This window comes from Furipterus horrens, unplaced genomic scaffold (assembly GCF_987537825.1).
Source record: "Furipterus horrens unplaced genomic scaffold, mFurHor1.1.pri manual_scaffold_4, whole genome shotgun sequence".
NCBI classification, from domain to species: domain Eukaryota; kingdom Metazoa; phylum Chordata; class Mammalia; order Chiroptera; family Furipteridae; genus Furipterus; species Furipterus horrens.
The window spans coordinates 102844562-102864812 of NW_028327174.1; the positions used below are offsets into that span (position 1 = coordinate 102844562).

The 20251-nt window shown below is 36.4% G+C and overlaps 1 protein-coding gene across 1 annotated transcript in view; it reads left to right on the plus strand.

Moving 5' to 3' along the window:
* The first annotated feature begins 3178 nt into the window (after positions 1-3178).
* The window catches only part of CEP83 (centrosomal protein 83), a 78504-nt gene continuing 61431 nt past the window's right edge, over positions 3179-20251 (plus strand). Inside the window, exons 1-4 of the mRNA XM_090273872.1 lie at positions 3179-3448; positions 3877-4027; positions 15023-15115; positions 17148-17279. Coding sequence (XP_090129998.1) covers positions 3276-3448; positions 3877-4027; positions 15023-15115; positions 17148-17279 — 549 coding nt within the window. The 5' untranslated portion in view covers positions 3179-3275. The remainder of the gene's footprint in view (positions 3449-3876; positions 4028-15022; positions 15116-17147; positions 17280-20251) is intronic.

The window sequence follows — 20251 nt, forward strand, 5'->3', positions numbered from 1 at the left end:
AAGAGAGACTGTGGGATGAGCCTGGGCTAGTTGAGATAGGGTTATTGGTCCCCTACTTGGGGGTCATGCAGTCAGTCACTCAGTGAGGGAAAGCAGCCCTTGCTTAAGTCCCTCAGTCTCTGTCAGAGTCTCCAACTCTAGTGTCCCCAGGTTCAGATTAGGTACAGCCAGCTGTTCCTTTTGCAGGAGCAAGCTCAGCAGCCCTGGGTGGACTGAAGGGGATAGATGACAGGAGAGTCTGCTCCTGTTGGGACTGATGCCAGCCCAGCCTTCAGCAGGAGGCTGAGCTCCTTGCTGTGGTCCCAGACAGTAGCCTCCAAGGAGCTCACATTTTGAAAATCCTCATTCAGTGCTTCTTACTTGGCAGGGCTGTTCTAAACAGTTTCCCATTGCCCACAAACCTGTAGGATGGGGGCGTGCACTTCTTCCACTTCCTGGGGGAGTATGGGCTGAACTCACCGGGGAGTCTGGGTTTGCCTCACTGCAATGTAGCCAAGCATCAGTCCTCACCCATCTGGCTCCCAGTCAGAAGCCTCCCCAGGAGGCACATCTGAAAATCTCAGCTCTCTGCAGCTCCCCAGCTTGCTGCCAGACCAAGCAGGATGGGCCAAAAATCGCAACTCTGCACAGCTCTTCTGCACCTCTGAACTCAGCAGCAAGAATGGCTCAGCAGGTGGGAGGGAGTAGGGGCACCAACTGTGCTCTCGAGGTGGGGGAGACCGGTCCTCTTTCCCAAGTCACTCAGTAAGAGCACTGTCAGGTCTCTGCCTAATGCCTCTCCAGAAAATAAAAGACTTCTTAAAAGTCACTGTGGGATGTAGCCAGCAGACCCCTCCACAGGACTCGAATGTGGTGACAGTGTGATCTTCCCAGCAGTTGGAGTCCCTTCCATGAAGTCTCCAGGCTGGTGCTGTAAGGATAGGAGTGCTCTCTATGATGGGAGGGTGCGCTCTGAGTCTCCTAGACGGGTGAATCCCCACTGATTTCCACCTTCACATGCTACACAGACTCCTTTTCCCCTCTCTGTTGCTGTGGGTTGGGGATCCCTGCGTTGGGTTAAGACCCCTTGCTCCTAGGGTAAGGGATTAAGGGAGTTACTCTTAAGCTCTCTTACCAGTCTCTGTAGCATCTTCTATACTCCTTGGTTACAATATTTCGTATCAGCTAGGTTTCAGTTGATTGTTCAGCTTGATTGCTTCGCAATTCAGCTATAAACCCAGCTTGGGGGTAGGAGCAGTTGGATGCAGCTTCTATTTCCTTTGCAGCCATCTTGTTTATCTGCAAAGAAAATCTTTACGTTACTATTTTTGGGTACTCATTCAGCTGTTTTTGTAGAATAAATTTCAAGAATTGGACCAGGGGATAAATAGATTTATCATTTTGATACAAGTAATTTTCCAACAAGGTTAGTATTGATTTTTGTGAGTGCATGTGAATTAACTGTTAATTTGTGTGTGTGTTGGAGGAAGTATATTATGCGCTTGGGTGTGGTTCCTACTGGTGATATGTGATAGTGTATTCCAGCTTTCTTAGTTACTAATATTAACATACCAAAAAGTAATGAAACTGTGAACATCATCTTGCAACAGGAGAGAAATCCTTTTGGTTTTGGGAAATTCCAGAGGGCAATACATGTATGTTTACATAGGAGCTAGAACTGGACATGAGGTAATGGTGGTGGTGATTGAGAAGGGGATAGCCTGAAATCAGTGAAGTTCTGAAAACGAATTCTTGTGTGTTCCAGTACCAAAAGGGAAAGGGAGTAAATCATTTTAACTTTATTTTACTAACATGTTTAGATCTTAGTGAATTTTATTACTATGGGAACTTAACTCCCATTTTAAAGTAGGAGTCAGTGAGAATTTTTACTTTACTGTCAATTTATCTGGAATAAAAAAGGAAAAATGTTCGTGTTAGCTTGAAAATCTAGATCTAAATCTGATAAAGATTAAACCGTGTAATGCCTTGTGGTGCTATTATTAGAAACTATGGGTAGGTTTATTGTATGTTTTTATCTCTTAAAAATTTACTTGGATCAAAGAGCAGAATCAAAATTACATGCCAGTTTTATGATACAATTAATTAATTCTGTGGCAGATGTATACTCTTGACAGAATAATTGCATGGCAGCTGCTACAAACAGTACACTCTGCATTTATATAGGTTGAATCTTGGTGCACATTTAACATAAGAGTAAGGTGTAAAGTATCCTCGACAGACTTTTCCCCCTCTATTAAAATATGATTTGACAGGAAACCAAAGCAGCCCCAATTTAGTTTAAAAGTCTTCTAATGTAATATGCAGACATAACATTAATTCATCAGAAATGGTGTATTTCAGGCAAGACTGAGTAATTTAATGGTTGATTTGCATAGGTTAAAAATCTCTTCTTGTAGTAAGAAAAGGTAATTCATGATAACCCCCACTGAGGAGATGCTATTAGGAAAATGTATATTAATTTTGAGGAAGATTAATGAATTTAAAAGAACAGAATTATTTTGATTAAAATATTTGTTTTTAATTATTTATAGTAACACACTGTCATTCATATTTTACTTTTCGACGAAACAAACATTTAGTTATTTCATTATCCTAGGTCGGTGCTTTTGGGGCTAGCTGAGGCAATTTAGAGTCCATGTAGGAGATGATCAATATTTACATGTTGACTGATTTCTCATCTGAATCTGCAGCCTGACTGTAGTTCACCTGTTTCAAATAAAAGACTCTGTAGCATTAGTCACACACACAGTTGTATACTGAAGTTCATCTTTACCAAGGTGATGATTCTCTCCAGTCACTACCAAGTTCCATTCAGTTTTTCCCTGATTTCAGAATATGGGTTTGGTACCAGTATCCACCCTTGAAGTTTAACCCAGGAGCTTCAGGAAATATCTGGGGTTTGTGAATCAGGGAGTATACCTGAACGTGAAAAGTCAGTACTTTTAGTTAGGTTAATACTTGAAGCTGTGACCTCAGTGGTCACAGAAACTTTGCGTGGAATTAAAAGAAAATTTGTTAAGGTGTTATTCAACTTTATTTTTGAATTTTCTTTTATGAACAGTTGAAACTCTTCAAGTCATGATTATTATAGAAATGATAATGAGAATAATGTGATAAAAAATATGACACTAAAGGAGTACACCGATTGTTAATTAAGTTTATTTCTCTGTGCAGGTATAATTTGGCTTCCCAAGATCCTGTCTTAGCAAGAACGAAGTGGAAAATCAGCTTAGAAAGAAAACTAAGACAATAAGAAAGCTAGAGCTTATTTTTACATGGTTGTCAGCTTACCCACCAAGATGGACACTCTTCCCACCATTTGTCCTCCTGGTGGAGACAATGGGCTGTCAAGTTCTCACTCTGAGTTACAAAAAATGTTAATTGATGAAAGGTTACGATGCGAACATCATAAAATTAATTATAAGACTCTGAAAGATGAACACACAAGGTAAATTACATAAATTTGGAGGTGAGGGACTTGATTAAAACTTTTTTTGAATGTCTGCTCTGGAACATACACTATAATTTTTTATTTTATTTTGTAGTATATAAATTTAAAACTTAAACAGTAAAATTTTTGCTTTAAAATTACTTTATTCAAAACTAAGCATGGTGTCAAGTAGCTTATAAATTTATAAAAGTTATTTTTAAAGTAGCCAAGACATATGAGCTAAATTTGTTTTTTCTCCTCAAAGTAAAATTACATTCAGAGACTACAGTGTTAATGATTAAATGAAACTTTATAAAGAAAAGATATTTGCAATTTTAATAGAATATATGATATTGATCTTCTGTAATGTTGATTGACCTTACATAAGAAGTGCATCTAGACAAAAAAAGATACACTTAAAATTAAATTCTTTTTCTAAAAATCAGGTTGCAAGATGAGTATACAAAGTCACAAAATGAACTTAAGCACCTGTTAAGTGAAAAGCAAACCATTCAGGAAAAAATGCAGTTGCTGTTTGAAGAACTAGAAGGAGACTTGTTAGAGAAAACTAAAGAATTAGAAGAAGTAAAGCTGCAGGTAAGAAAATGTATTTGAGTTAATATAAAAATTGTCAGATGCTTAGTGGAAATAAGTAGTTTTCTTTCTTATAGTCTAGCTTTTCACTACCATCTAGGGTTTAGTCACGAAACTTACTTTATGTAAATTTGTATTCTCTTACCTATTCTGACTTAAATAATATTTCACTATTCAGAATAATTGAGGGAAAGGCCAGTTTGAATTGATAAAAATTTGCAATTAAATATTTTTAAAGAGAGATTTACTAATTTTTTAAGTATTATAACTGAAACTAAGCTAAAAAAGACTGATAGTTTATTTTAAAGGAGCTTTTTAAAAGATACTGTAAAAACAATATGTGCACATAATTTTTGTGTACCATGTAAGGTACATGGAGTCTAAAGAAAAAGAAAGTTGGTACTAAAATACTGACTACAGTTTCTGTAGTTATTTTTCACACTATTTGGTTTTCATTTACCTAGAAAGTAGAACAAAGCTTAACTTCAGTACCAGTGAAACTAATTATATATTTTAACTTAGTAGGTATTAGTAGTGATATTTTCCTATATTCACTTAATCTCTGAATAGGATCAGCTGTGCATTTCTGCTTAGCTAGTGCTTATCTAATAATAAGGTATTATTAATCTTGGAGTTGTAAGTTGATAAAGTAAAAAAGCCATCTTTTAAGTCATCTAGTATGGCCCATCACCCAATTCATGGATTCCTTTGACAGCAATGTTGAAAGATTGTCATTCAGTATCTTCCTGAAATCTTCCGTTGTTGGGAACACCACCACTTAACTTGGGTTGGACTGTGCTTACTGTTTCCTTCCTAGGAATATTTAGGACATTTAAACAAAAAAATAAAAACTTCAGAAGGAAATTAACTTAAGCCTTTAAAATTGGTAGATTAATTTGTTTTGCAAAAACTGAGAAGCCTACATGAGTGGAATAGTGAGCACTGAATTTAAGATACTGAAAGTATTATTTAGGCATTGCAAATGTAAATTATTTCTTGAGAATGACATCTATACATGCTAATTTTTACCAAACACACGCAAAGAGTAAGCTTAAGACTGGCATGGCTATTTTAATATCAGATAAAATAGATTTCAAGATAAAGGGTATCACTAAAGATAAAAAGACCATTTATAAGAAAAAAGGGTCAATTTCCCAGGAAGATGATGACCTTAGTTTTCTCATGTGGTAAAGGAGATAAAAGCTGTTACCTAACGGGTTGTTGTGAGGACTGAGATAACTTACTTATTTTTACAGTGTCTGACACACAGTAGATACTCATAAATGATGACCATTTTTATTCTATTTGAATATAGGCTCCATGAAGCCAGGAACTTTTTAAGTGTGTTTCTAGTGTTCAAGACAGGACATAGACAATATTTACTGAATGGATGACATGAATAAACAATAAATTAATGACTCAGAATCGTTATGTTCATATATAATGTTGCACTTCTTGTCTTATATGTATCTAGAGTTCGTAATCATCTAGTTCTGTTATGAGTTAAATTGTGTTCCCCAAAAAGATCGGTTGAAGTTCAAACTGCCAGTACCTCAGAATATAACCTTATTTTGGAAATAGGGTCTTTTCAGACATAGTTAAGATGAGGTCCTGTGGAAGTGTGATGGGCCCTTAATCCAATATGACTGGTGTCCTTATTAACAAGAAGAGGAGGACAGATACAGAGACACATGGGTTGGGGAGGGCGGGGGGATGGGGAAAATGCCCTATAATGACAGAAGCGGAGGTTGAAGTGCTATAGCTGCCAAGAATTGCCAAGGATCGCCTGCATACCACCAGAAGTTTGGACGAGGCAAGGAAGGATTTACCCTATAGTTCTCAGAGGGAGCGTGGCCTTGCTGACACTTTTGGACTTCCAGCCTCCAGGACTGTGAAATAATACATTTCTGTTGTTTTAAATCAACTGATTTGTGCTCTTTTGTCATCACAGCCCTAGGAAGCCAATGTACTATCCAAAGTACAGTTCCTTTTTGGAATATCTGTGACACAAAGCCCTTTTTTCTCTGTTGTAGTGCTTTCAGTGCTAGAGAACCTATTGAACTTTTAAAGTAAGCTACTTCCATTTATGAATTGGAGTATATTAAGTATTGTCTCTCCTATTGCAATGAAATCTTCCTTTCTATCATCTCCCTGTTGGTTCTTGTTTCGTTCCTTGGGTGTACACAAAATAACTTGGGTCATTTCTCCTTATGATATCTTCCCAAATGTTTGCTGAAAAATATAATTTGTATGGTGTAGTTTATATATATATAAGCAATTTAGGCATTTGCTTTAATGGATGTTTGCAATTTGTACAAATTGTGAGTTAAGTTCAGTAATTTGGGTAAGATCAGCAAGAAATAAATCAATGAAGGTTGATGAAAGATGATTATTTAAAAAATATACATATATTGTCTTTCTGCCTTTTCTGAGTTGAGTTCATATCCTTTTGGCTTTTATAGAAAAATGGTATAAAACACATTCATTTAAAGACTATCTGGGTCGCATGTAGTTGTAATGAATGAAAATAGTGATAGTGCCTGGCTCGTAGGATGATTTTAAAGATGAATAAGACAATTCATAGAAAGTGTTAGTATGGTACTTTGATGCAGTAAATGGTTAGAACATGTTAGCTATTGTTTTAAGTATATTTTATTGTTTATGCTATTATAGTTGTCCCAGTTTTTCCCCCTTTGTCCCTCTCTGCCTGGTATGCCCCTTCCCTCCAGCAACCCCCCCGCCTTAGTTCATGTCCATGGGTCATGCATATAAGTTCTTTGGCTTCTTCATTTCTTGTACTGTTCTTAACAACCCCCTGTCTATTTTGTACCCACCAGTTATGCTTCTTAATCCCTGCATCGTTTCTCCCATTCATCCCTTTCCCTCTCCCCACTGATAACCCTCGAATAACCTCTGTATCTAAGATTCTGTTCCTGTTCTAGTTTGCTTAGTCTGTTTTTGTTTTTTAGATTCAGTTGTTGATAGTTGTGAGTTGTCATTTTAACATTCATAGTTTTGATCTTTTTTTTTTCTTAAATAAGTCCCTTTAACATTTGCAACCAATATGTTGGCTATCTCCATTTCATTTAGTTCTTTTTCTGGGGTTTTGTTCTGTTCTTTCATTTTGGCCATATTTCTTTCTCTCCTCAATTTTGCAGCCTCCCTGTGACTTTTTCTGTATATTAGGTAGAGCTGTTTTAACTCTTTGTCTTAGCATACCTGTTAAGTTTTATGGGGCGGAATCTTAGGTATTTTCCAGGGCACGTCCACCCACTTCACTGCTTTGTGGCTGTGCAGTGAGGACTCAGAGAGGGGACAATGCCGCTGCCTGGCTTCTGGCAGTTTGCCCTGTGCTTGCCCTGTTTCCAGTCCCTTTATCCCCTTCCCATGTGTGAGTGATGCCCTTTCAGTTGCTGTTCCAGTGGTAAATTCAAGAGTGAGTGGGTTGTATGTGTGTTCTAGGACCGTGTGGGCCCTTTAAAAGGACTGTCCTGTGAGACTGGCAGTTTCTTCTGCCACCGCAACCCCCAGTGTTTTTTACAGCCAGAAGTGATGAAGCTTTATTTTCCTAGCACTGGAGCCCTGGGCTGTGTGGTCTGGTCTAGGATTGCTGGTTCCCAAGGTGTCCCTCCGATATTTATCCACCACATGTGACTGCGGGACTGCTCCTTCCACTGGTCGCCACTGCTACCACCACCTTGCTGCAGCCAAGCTGCGTCCTGTCCTCCCTGGCTTCATCCGTCCTACCGGTCTGGATGAATATGACTTCTTTAAATCCTTGGTTGTTGGACTTACATACAGTTTGATTTTCTGGCAGGTCTGGGTGTTTTTTGTTTTGAGGTTAGTTGTGATGCTTATGATTGTGCAAGGAGGCAAAGCTTGTCTACCTATGCTTCCATCTTGACTGCAAGTCTAGCTGTTATTATATTGCTATTATGTAACATGTTAGCAAAAGTTAAAAAAAGTATCAGAGTCATTTGATATAGTTCTGATAAAAATTATGAAAAATGGACTTCTGGCCAAGATGGAGGCCTAGACAGACACGCTGCGTCCCCCTCCACAACCAAGAAGGAATACAACTACCTCAAAACTAGAGACAATCAGAAGTTCCTGAATACTGAACTGTATGGAAGCCCAACAAACAAAATTATAAAGAAGAAATACTCATTCAAACAGGTAGGAGGGGCAGAGCCAGGGCAGAGAGGATGCAGTGTGGTGGTGGCAGTAGCAGTAGCAGTGGCAGCGGCAGGGCAGGGGAAAGCGCAGACACATGTTTTAAAAAGTCGGGAGGGACACCTGGGGAGCGCTCCCAGCACCAGACCAGACTGTGCAGCTCACGGTGCCAGTGCTGGGGAAAATAAAGCCTCATTGCTCTAACTGTGCACACCAGTGGGGGTTGGGGCAGAGGAAGAAACTGCCAGTATCTCAGCAGAGACTGCTTGTTTAAAGGGCCCCCACTGTCCTAGAACGTCTGCAGACCCACTCACTCTGGGAACGACAGCCAGGGCATCAGCTAGAGAGGTGCCAGTCCCATACGGAAGTGGGAGAAATGCCTGAAACAGGGGCAAGTGCTTAGCAAGTGGCATTGTTCCCTCTCAGACCCCTTATCAACAAATAGTGTCACAACGTGGTGAAATGGATCGCCCTGTATTGATGAATACCTAAGGCTCCGCCCCTTAAATGTCAACAGGAGCGACAGCTCTACCTAAGACACAGAGGCAAACAAACACAGGAGCCTCTCAAGATGAGGATACAGAGAAATGTGGCCCAAAGGAGGGAACGGATCAAGGTTCCAGTGGGAGACCTAAGCAATGAGGAGATCGCCAACTTAAATAAGGAGATAGCCAACCTAACAAAGGTAGAGTTCAAAACACTGGTGATAAAGATGCTCACAGGCTTGACAGATATGCTTAAGTACATCAAATGCATAAGGGAAGAAGTGAAGGCTATCCTAAATGAAACGAAGGAAAATCCACACAAAACCAATGGTGAAGGAAAGGAAATCGGGGTTCAAATCAATGATTTGGAACGTAGGAAGAAAAAAACAGTCAACCAGTACAGAATGAGGAAACAGGAATTGAAAAAAAATGAGGAGAGGCTTAGGAATCTCTGGGACAACTTTAAACATGCCAACATCCAAACCATAGGGGTTCCAGAAGGAGAAGAGGAAGAGCAAGAAATCGAAAGCTTATATGAAAAAATAATGAAGGAAAACTCCCTAGGTTTGGCAAAGGATATAGACAGACAAGTCCAGGAAGCACAGAGTCCCAAACAAGCTAGACCCAAAAAGGACCACACCAAAACACATCATAATTAAAATGCCAAAAGTTAAAGATAAAGAGAGAATCTTAAAAGCAACAAGAGAAAAACAGAGTTATCTACAAAGGGGTGCCTGTAAGACTCTCAGCTGATTTCTCAAAAGAAACTTTGCAGGCAAGAAGGGACTGGCAAGAAGTATTCAAGGTGATGAAAAGCAAGGACCTATAACTATGATTCCTCTATCCAGCAAAGCTATCATTTAGAATGGAAGGGCAGATAAAGTGTTTCCCAGACACGATAAAGCTAAAGGAGCTCATCATCACCTAGCCATTATTATATCAAATGTCAAAGGGACTTACTTAAAAATAAAGTCAAAATTATGAACATTAAAATGACAACAAACTCACAACTATCAACAACTGAATCTAAAAAATAAAAACAAAATCCCACTAAGTAACAAGAACAGTAACAGAATCATAGGTATGGGGATCATTTGAAGGGTTATCAGCTGGGAGGAGGAAGGGGGAGAAATGGGGAAATGGTGCAGGGATTAAGAGGCATAATTGGTAGGTACAAAATAGACAGGTGGAAGTGAAGAATAATATAGGAAAGGGTGAAGCCAAAGAACTTATATACGTGACCTATGTACATGAACTAAGCGGGGTGGAATTGCTGGAGGGAAGGGGGCTACTGGGTAGAAGGGAGCAAAGGGAAAAAATTGGGACTGCTTTAACAACTTAATCAATGAAATACGCTTTAAAAAAATTATGAAAAATTACCAAAAACTTAAATGGCTTCTATGTGCCAGGCAATTAAACTGTGTAACTTAGTAAGTTCAGCATTTTTGGCACAGAACACAATTTATTACTGTTTTAGTCATTAATTTGTTAAGAATATCTGACACAGCAATATTTTCCCTCTTAAATTGAAACATTCTTTGGAAAATATTGAACTATTATATATTACTAATAGGGCAAGTGTTGGAGTGTTAACGATTTGTTTTTATATATTTAATATAGGTAATGACACAAAGACTTGTTTGATAAACATTCTTGTAAGTTTCTTTTGCAACATGCAAGGACAGTATTCCATTAGAAGTCTAAGACACAACATAATTTCCTTCTAAAATTGGCATGAGGAAAGTCCTCTGATTTTATGTCTCTGGTGTATGTGTGCTTTGAGAGAGCGGGAGGAGGATAAGATCATTTTTTTAATGTTTGTGCTTGTTTTTAAATTAGATTTTTAGATCATAAAGAAAAAATGTTATAGGGACCTCTTTTTAGACACATCATAGATCATAGGAGTCCCACGTAGTTACCAGTTTGTGTTCTTCATTCCTCTGTATAGACCCTGCTTTCATCATTTTCCTACTGTCTTAAGACACTTGTTGACATTTTTAATAGAGCAGATCTACTAGGGAGGAAATTTTCACCTTTTATATATCTAAATTTTTTTAAACGATGTTTTGCTGAGTATTGAATTTTATGTTGATAGGTCCTCTCCCCCAATATTTAAAGATATTGTTCTACTGTCTTCTTATTTATGTTGTTTCATATAAGAAATGTGCTGTTATCCTTAACTTTGCTCTGTGTATGCAGTGTCTTTCCATGTTGGTGGCTCTTAAGATTTTCTCTTTATTGCTGATTTTAGCAATTTGATCAACATACCATTGTACTTTTCTTTATCTTTCTGGAAATTGGGGTGTATTGAGCTTCTTGGGTCTGTGGGTTTATAGTTTTTATCAAGTTTAGAAAATTTTTGACTTCTCAAAATATATTTTTTCCTCTTCTTTCATCTCCTTTTGGGATTCCAATGTGAAGCACTTAAATTTCTTCCATAGCTCGCTGATTTTCTGTTTATTAATTTTTTATCTTTTCTGTCTTGTTTCGTTTTGAATAGTTTCTGTGTCATGCCTTCAAAATTGCTGGTCTTCTGCATTGTCTAATCTGCTATTAAGTTTATATAGTGTACTGAGTGTTCAGGAGCTTTTGACCAAAAAAGGCATGACCCTGTGTCTCATCCCCCCTTCACCATCATTCACCCAATCTTCCTTCAAGCGACATTTTGTTTTTGTTTCCCTGGATGAAAAAAGTCCTCAAAGGGAAATGTTTTGCTATTGTGGAAGAAGTGAAAGAAATGTCAGAAACACTAAAAGGCATCAAAAATGAATGAGTTCAAAAACTAGTCTGAGCAGTGGAATAAATGTCTAGATCAGTATATTGCATCAAGTGGAGAGTACTTTGAAGCTTACTGAAGTTTAAACATGTAAGAGTAAATACACTATTTTTATAAATAAATTTGTTTTTTGGCTCCCCCCTCATATTTTGAAGCAAATTATATTATTTCAATCCTAAACATTTTAGAATATATGAAGCCAGGGAGTTAAGACCCCTCAGAAAATAGCTTTAATTTAAAAAAAGAAAGTTTGTATAGTAGTTTGGACAAATAGCTATGAAGGAAGTCATGTAACGCCTTGTTAACCATTATAGAAATTGCTTAGCCTAGGGCCTGTTAGACTGCTGGGTGGGTGTTGAGGGAGTTAAATAACCAAGAGAGCAGAGATAATAATAGCATACAATGAGTAAGAGTCACAAGATATATAGCTTCTCTCCCTGCACATCAAGATAGCCTAGTAGCATGCATTAAGATGTTTTTCTGACCACAAAGCCAATGACCAGCTGAAACCAAGGGTCCTGATTTAATATTGGGTTGGTCAAAGAGCCTTTTTAGTTTTTGGTTTTTTTTTCGTAAAATAAAAGACACATTTTCATTTTCACCAATGACTATTGATTTGGATATGTCGAGTATGTTGGCTGTCTCCCATGTGGTATAACAATGGTTTTCTCAGTTTTTGTCTCGATCTGATTGCTGTCAACTTCAGTTGACCTACCTGACCATGGAGCATCATCCATCGAGGTGTGAAACTTCATAAACCACTTGACACATTTTCTCAGTCACAGCACCTTCTCCATACACTATACAAACCTTTTTTAGCATTTCAGTTGTGTTTTTACCCTTTTTGAAATAATAAATCATGACATGCCAAAAATGTTGCATATTTTCCTTTCATCTTCAATATTAAAATGGCTGCACAAAAATCGACTAATTTTTATGTTTTTTTAAAATGCACTCTGATATGACAGCTGTCACAATACAATCTAATATAATTATTTTGAATGACAACTAAGTGCTGTTAGAGCCATCTTACAGAAAAAACCAAATGAACTTTTTGGTCAACACAGTATGTAGCCAATATGTAGCCCCAGCCTATTCAGTTTCTTCTCAGCATGTCCTGTAAGCCTCAGCCCTTCTCCTTACTATTTGTTAACTCCTTGAGGCAATCAGAAACAGTGACTGCCTTGACAAAGATGACAAGATATAGGTTTCTGTTAAGCTAAAGGTAACATCATGGCTAAGTTGTGTTTTTGGTCCTGAGCCCTAAAGCCCAACAATTCCCAGGCTACATTTTCATGAAACCAGACTGAAAGACACAAGTCTACAAAGACCTAGAATAATGATTTACTGCCCTTATCTCGCTCTTGACCAATTACCAAGACCAATGACCGCAAGACCCTTACTAAAGATGACTTGTGATTTTTACTTTATAAAACCGTCTGTCTGTAAACCATCAAGGAGTTTGGGCTTCAGGGCCCTGTTCTTCTGGGTGGTGCCAGTAGCTAATCTTTCTCCACTACAGTTCTTTGTGTTTAGTGTTTGGCTCTGTGAGTATGGGCAGATAAATGCTTTCTGTTGGTAACATATATCTCTAATACAAGGCAAGTCCTCTTTTAAAAGCATTACCCACTATAGCATCACCTACCTAAAAGTACTTAAGGAATATTTCTTTCTTTTTTTAATCCCCACCCTAGGATATGTTTATTGATTATAGGGAGAGAGAGGAAGTGGGCATGGGAAGAAGGAGAAAGAGAAACAGATAAACATCAGTTTAATAGAGAAATGCTGATTAGTTACCTCCGGTACACGCCCCAACCAGGGATTGAACCTGTAACCTTTTGGAGTATGGGCCGATGCTCCAAGCGATTGAGCCACCCAGCTAAGGCGGATTAATATTTCTTAATATTATATCTTTGTTCAGATTTCCTGCAGTTTTGCTTGTTTATTTTTAAAGTTAGTTTGAAATCAGATTGAAATAAGGTTTACCAGTTAACCTTTTTTTTTTTTTTTTTTTAATTAACCCCTTCCCCCATTTTGGATTCTTGATATTTGACATCATAAATCAGATTTTTAATAAGAGCTTTCCATCTGGTTTCTCTAGCCCCATTCACTGCCTCTTTTTCCCACAGCCACCAATTCTTTCCCACCAAAGCTTTTGTTCCATCTGGCTTCCTCCTAAAAAATATATATGGTGATGCCATTCTTAAGCTTAGAAACATAAATGAATAAACAAGGTACAAAAATGTTAAGTATGCTTTTGAATTTCTTAAGAGGAGAGAGACTACTTCCTGTGAATTTTTGTGATCTTTAGAAAGTTAGACTTTGTGCTTCAGTATTTTTTTTTCAAATCAGTGACATTCAAACTTTATATAAACATTTAGAGATACTAGGTTTTTTTAAAGTTAAAACATGTAATTGATAACCCATGAAGGAAGTTATTCAGCATTATCTTTTTATTCACACTACCTGCTCTTTTTTTTTGCCTTTTTCTAATTGTTGCTCTTTTATAGTTCTTGTAATTTTCCCCCATTGCTCTTCCCTGCCCCCCCCCCCCCCCCGCCAGGTCCCACAGTCCATGTCCATGGTCATTTATACATGCTCCTTGACTAGATTCTTCCCAGTTTTTCCTCCCTTATCCCCTTCCTCTGTCTCCTATGGCCACTGCCAGTTTGTTCTTTGTTTTCATTGTGTGCTTCATTTTTTAAAGAAGGGGATGATAATGCAGCTACATTTTGTATTGTTGCAGGGATTAAAGAAGATAAAATATGTTAGGTACTTAAGACAGTATGTTATATAGATAATAGGATGTTGCACAATGCCTTATACTTCGTATATAGTAGGGATTCATTTAGTAAAATGTTTGGAAATTTGGAATATTGATGAATAAATGAATGAATTAAATCAAACATTCTTAGTTTTCAGAAATTAATGTAAGAACAAAGTAGGGTTTTTTTACAACCATCATTTGTTCATTCAAGAAATGATAATTGAGTGGTTTCTATGTGTCAGGCATTAGTGCAAGGTGTTGTGAACACCACGGTGAATAAAGATTGTATGTATCCTCAACTTGCTAAAATACTTACTTTATCAAAGATGAGTTTTATAAAGAGTATAACAGGAGGAACTTAAATTAGTTTTGGTGATCAGAGTAAAAAAGCAGCCTGTTCTGATTGAAAATAAGTCTGAAGAATTCTCTATGGTATACCAAATTATTACACCTTTATTTTCTTACTTTAGAAAATAGACTATCAGCCATTGTATCCAACACGATAACCTTATTTGCCAAGATAGTTATTTCTAACAATCACAATGATAATACTTAGTGACTGTCTTTACCTAATGTTAATAGAATTTTTGACATCTCTGAGAGCCTGAAATTGACTTAAATTATTGTTTAAAATAATGGTTCTATTTGTGTAATGATTACTCTAAAATTGGGTATATTGTAAAGTTTCTATGAATTGCATTTTGTCATAATTAGGAGATAGACTGAAATTTGACAAATTTTTATTTTAATATTTGTGATTTTATATATAGAATTGTTTGTATTTCTCTGCACATTAGGTATTAACACCACAAAACTTGGAATTGTTAAGAGCCCAAATACAACAAGAATTAGAAACTCCAATGAGAGAACATTTTAAGAGTCTGGATGAAGTAAGTAATTTATACAGAAAGAACTGCATTTATCTTCATGTGACTGAAAATTTGCTTGATGAAAAGCATTATTCCCCTACCTAAAAGCCCTGTGATAACTACCTTTTTACTCAGAGTCCTTACAGTGGCCTTTAAGGCTGCACAGAAGCAGACCCCATTACCTTCCTGATTTTCTTTTCTCCGTCCACCTTGGCCTCCTTTATGCTTCTTTGGCATTCCAGACGTGGTGCGATTCAAGAGTCTTTGCTCTGGCTGTTGCTTTACCTTGAACACTCTCCTTCCAGGTATCTCACGGCCAGCTTCTCTGCCACCCTGTGTCACCCCCTCAGTGAGGCCTGCTTTGACCAAGCCCTGCTCCCATTTAATATTGCCAGCTTGCCTTTTCCATCACTCCTTAGACCTTTGCATCCCCATCTCCCTCCTATACATTTTTATCTTCTCTAGTACTTACCATATTCTGATATGCTGTATAATATTCGTTGTGCTTATTTTTTTGATATTCTCTTTACCACCTCAGGAATATAAACTGCGTTAGAGGAGGAACCTTATCTGTTTTGCTCACTGTTATATTCCAAGTTCCTCTAACAGTTCCTAGCCTACAATAGGTGCTCAATTAATATTTGTTGAATGAAAGAATGAATTTCATTCCACCTCAGAAAAGTAAAAATTTAATACACTTTTCCTTCAGATTGTGATCAATCTCCTCCTATGAAACCTTGGTATAATATGACTAAATGTTTAATAAAGGGCACAGGAAGAGGTGATAGACAGTAAATATATTAGGTACTATACTAAACATTTTGTATATGTTACCTTATTTAACAAATATATTGGGCCCTATACATAGAGATGAGTATTGTCCCCTTCAAAATGAACCCATTTGAAAAGCTGTAGGCTAGTGATGTTGCCATTGCACAAGATAATTGTGGACCCTGTTTTATAATGGCTTACTGGCTTAAAGTCATCGTTCAAATATTCTCCTGTTGGATAATCAAAGCATTATAGCATGGGAGTAGGTTTAATTTTTGGATATCAACAAAATCACTAAGTGATCATATTAAATAAAAGCATTTTTAAAAATAAAAACAAAAAGGAAAAAGGACTCTGGACATGGACAGCAGTGTGGTGATTGCTGGGGGTAGGGGGGTGTAAGGGGACCAAAGAGTAATGAAAAAAATACAATAAAGATTAAATTTAAAAATATTGAAACAAAGTATGTCTCTAATAAAACCACAAAACCCATTTCCTTGGTTCGTGAACTGGCTTAGAAGAGAAATCTTTTGACTGAAGATTCCAGTGAGCTGAGTATTTTAGGAGGCTTCCTTATTACTTAATATCCTGGTGTTTGTTGAAATAGTGTCTCCTCCTTCTTTCTGTTCTGTTGTCTAAGTGCTTACTGAGATTCAGAATGCCAGGAACTTTCGAAGTGTTAGGAAGTGGAGTTGGAGCATACCAGGGCATTCGTGTGTTCCCAGTTAGGTGGGAGCGTTGGTGCTTCATATATTCTTCAGACTGATGTATTGAGTTTATCACTGTAATATTTGACTGAACCTTAAGTTATTGTACTAAATATCCAAATAGTCTTTTATGTACTTCAAATTCATTCTGTCTGACTTTTAGAGGCATTTTATATTTTATCATCAAATTAATTTTTAATCTATTATATTTTGAAAGTGTGTTACATTCTTAAATATTATTTTATTAAGTCCAGAGGTCAAAACTTTTGATATGCTATACATTTTTTTATTATGAGAATCAGTGAGGAAATAAGATTAATTGAATGGTAATTGGCTTTATTGGTGATTTCTCAGTCATGTACTGATTCTGTGTGTGGAAAACAGAAATAATAAAGATTTCCAATCTAAAATGTAGATTTCCAGTGTTTATTTATACTTCTTTTAAGCTTATTTTTTACATTTAGAATTGCTCTGAGTATAATGTAATTTAAAATTATATTTGCAAAACTAATTTTTGAAGTAAATATAAATTTTATTCATAATTTGTGATAAATTGCAGTCTCCTTTTAATTTAGGAAGTTGAAAAGTACAGAGGTGAATATAATAAACTTCGCTATGAACATACATTTCTCAAATCAGAATTTGAACACCAAAAAGAAGAATTTGCACGTGTTTTAGAAGAAGAAAAAATAAAATATGAGTCAGAGGTGAGTGGCTGGTTATAGTAGTTGTTATCTTTCTAGTCAAAACTTTATGATTATATGTTTTTATAAGTCCCAAGTCAGTGTTGATTGCATAATTAGTTTTATTAATTAATGGTGAAGTATTTGTCATGATTTTCATCTGCTCTATAGTAATATTTTTCCTGTGAATGTTCTATTTTGTCTGCTAGATTGTTATACTCTGACCCTTTTATTTTGCCCAAATCAATGACGATATTCAGTCTCTTCTTCCATAGCCACAGAGAAAGATTTTTCTCTCTCTAAATACAGCTTGTCTATGTGATTCCTTATTTAGCAGTGTCCCCCTCTCCTTGGAACCATACCACATCTAGTGAGCTCTGGCTGTCAGCCCATACACCTTGTTTCCACTGATATAAACAAAGGGTTTATACCTTAGGGCATGCCTGTCATTTTTAAGAAGTATGCTTTGTTCTTCGACATCTGCAACAGCAATATCCTCTCTCTGCTGCCTACAACACGCACTCCTGCTCTGTCGCTACTGCTTTTGGCAGCCTCCGCTCATTTTGTGGTTTGCCTCTTAATAGTTCCAAAAATGGGGTTTATGTTTCTCATTCTTTATGTTGAATTTCAGGATGGAGAGAAATACCAATTTTATTGTGGTATCATCAAATGAGAAATCTAATGCTAGTCGTACTTGTAAAAAAGTTTGTTGTCTGTAGTTACGTGAAATATTTTATGTACAAGCGCATCTGCATTATACATTTATTGCATTGTTGTTATTTGGAACTAAGTGTTAAAATATACTCACTTCCCTTTACCAGTAACTAATTGGATCAAGCTGACTTATATGAACAAAGTGTTCCATGGTTGTTTGATATGTAAGAAGCTGTATGAACTTTGAATAGAGTTCATTAATAATACAGTACCAGAAAATTATAAATATTTATGATAGTCTTTTGCATTAAAAATTTTTTTACAGCTTTAAATGCTTTATTCACATATGATCTCACTTCTGTTCTGACAGTGTCTCCATAGCACAAGATAAGTGACTTGCTCAAAGTCTCAAAGAAAGTCAGCAGCCAAGTTAACAATAATGTACCCCAAATCCCAGCCCTGAGTTATAAATTTGAAATAGTCAATGATTTCAAGTTGCCATGCTAATTAGGAGTCATCCAGCAGCTATAATTGTGTCAAGAGATAACTAGATCCATACTACATGTGATGATGAAAGAGTTTGAATCTGGAGTTATAACAGGTTTAAAGTAACTGCATATAAAAATAGAAATAACAAAAATTTCCAGTCTAAAATGTAGATTTAGTATATTTCAGAGTAAATACTGAGATTAAGGAAAGTAGTGCTTTATTTTATACTTTGCCTTTAAAATCTACTGATGATGTTTATCTGTAATGATTATTTGTATGTCTCAGTTTCTGAGTTTTATTGTTTTTGTAAAGAGTGAAACCTGTATCTGAAATCTGATGGCTAGCCTATTTTTACCCATGAAAGACCAAATGATATTTGTTTTTAAATTTAAGGGGTCAGTTAATTTCATAACGGGATGTCTTAGAAACCTGAAGATAAAGTTAAGAAGCCATAATTAGTAAAGGCTAGAAAAGTGAGACTTTCTGATAAGACCAAAGTTCTTTTCTATCTACTTCCCAATTGATTATGCAGGATTAGTATTAATTAATGGATAACTAGGTATTTTCTTTTATTCCATCACTTATCTTTATACTCCAGTTTCTATACACAGGATCAGTAAAACCTAGTGAGATGATTGTGGATCATGAAACAGCAGTAAAACTTCAAAGAAAAGCTTACTCTTGTTATTTTAGAATCTTAACAAATTAACTGGTATAAAATATGTTAATTTGATGTACTGAAATAATTGGTTTTTCTTTCATTAATTAAGGATTCATATAATATTCATGCACTTTTTACTTCCACAGATAAAAGAAATAACTGGATATTCTTTAGTGTATTCGTTTTCAGGGGAAGTCTTTGGGAAGATTTTGTTAGTGTTTTCCTGAGAAGCACTTCAGGAATTTACATCTCCCTTACGATATTCTGAATTAAAGGAATATATGAAAGAAGATATCTTTATCTTATGAAAAAGATAATGTCATGATTTCTCAATGCCTACATAGTCATTATATGAAAGTCATGTTATTTTGTTTTCATTATGTTATTAGGAGTCTAATTTTATATTGTTCTGCCAACAATAGTCATGAAGAGCAATATAGAGCAGGTACAGGTCATTATACTGGTAGACTGAATGAGTGAAGGAAGCAAGAGTAATTCAGTGGGCAAGTATTAAGATCCCGAGGGGGCAGCGAGCACTGCAAAAATGATACAATTCATAATGACAAGTCCCTGAGATTATTCCGTCATACTGTCCAAAGTGACTGAGCTCTACCTTGGCTTTTATGGGGCAGGTGAGAAGCCAGAGTTCCTGTAGCAAAAAGGAGAACTTCTCTGTTTCTCTGTTATCACATGCTTTTTTTTTTTTTTTTTTCTTATAACACTGGTAGCACAAAACTGATATTGCGCTTCTAATTTGGTCCTTATTCTGACACATATGTCAGTAGATGTTATGAAACCTCTCACAACACTTTCTTTTTGTCCTTGTAGGTTCTGAAGTTCTGTCTGAAGTGGTACTTCAGACCCAGATGACCCCTTTATCTAAAATAGTCCAAGTTCTCGGACTTGCACCCTTCTCAGGTTACTTAGAACCACATCACAAATGGCAGAAGTCTCCCAAATTAAAATTAAATTACCTCACAGTATGGATTCTTCATGATTGACTTTGGCAACCTTTTAGAAGGGTTTTGTGAACTTTTATTAATTAAAATTAAACTGTGAATGCAGTTTAGAATATCTCAAAAACTAACCTTTTTAACATGTAAAATTTTTAAATGTTTTCAATGTTCATTTAGTATGACAGTGGGAGCTGACTTAACTTCTGTGTGCATCATGTCCTCATGTGTAAAATGGT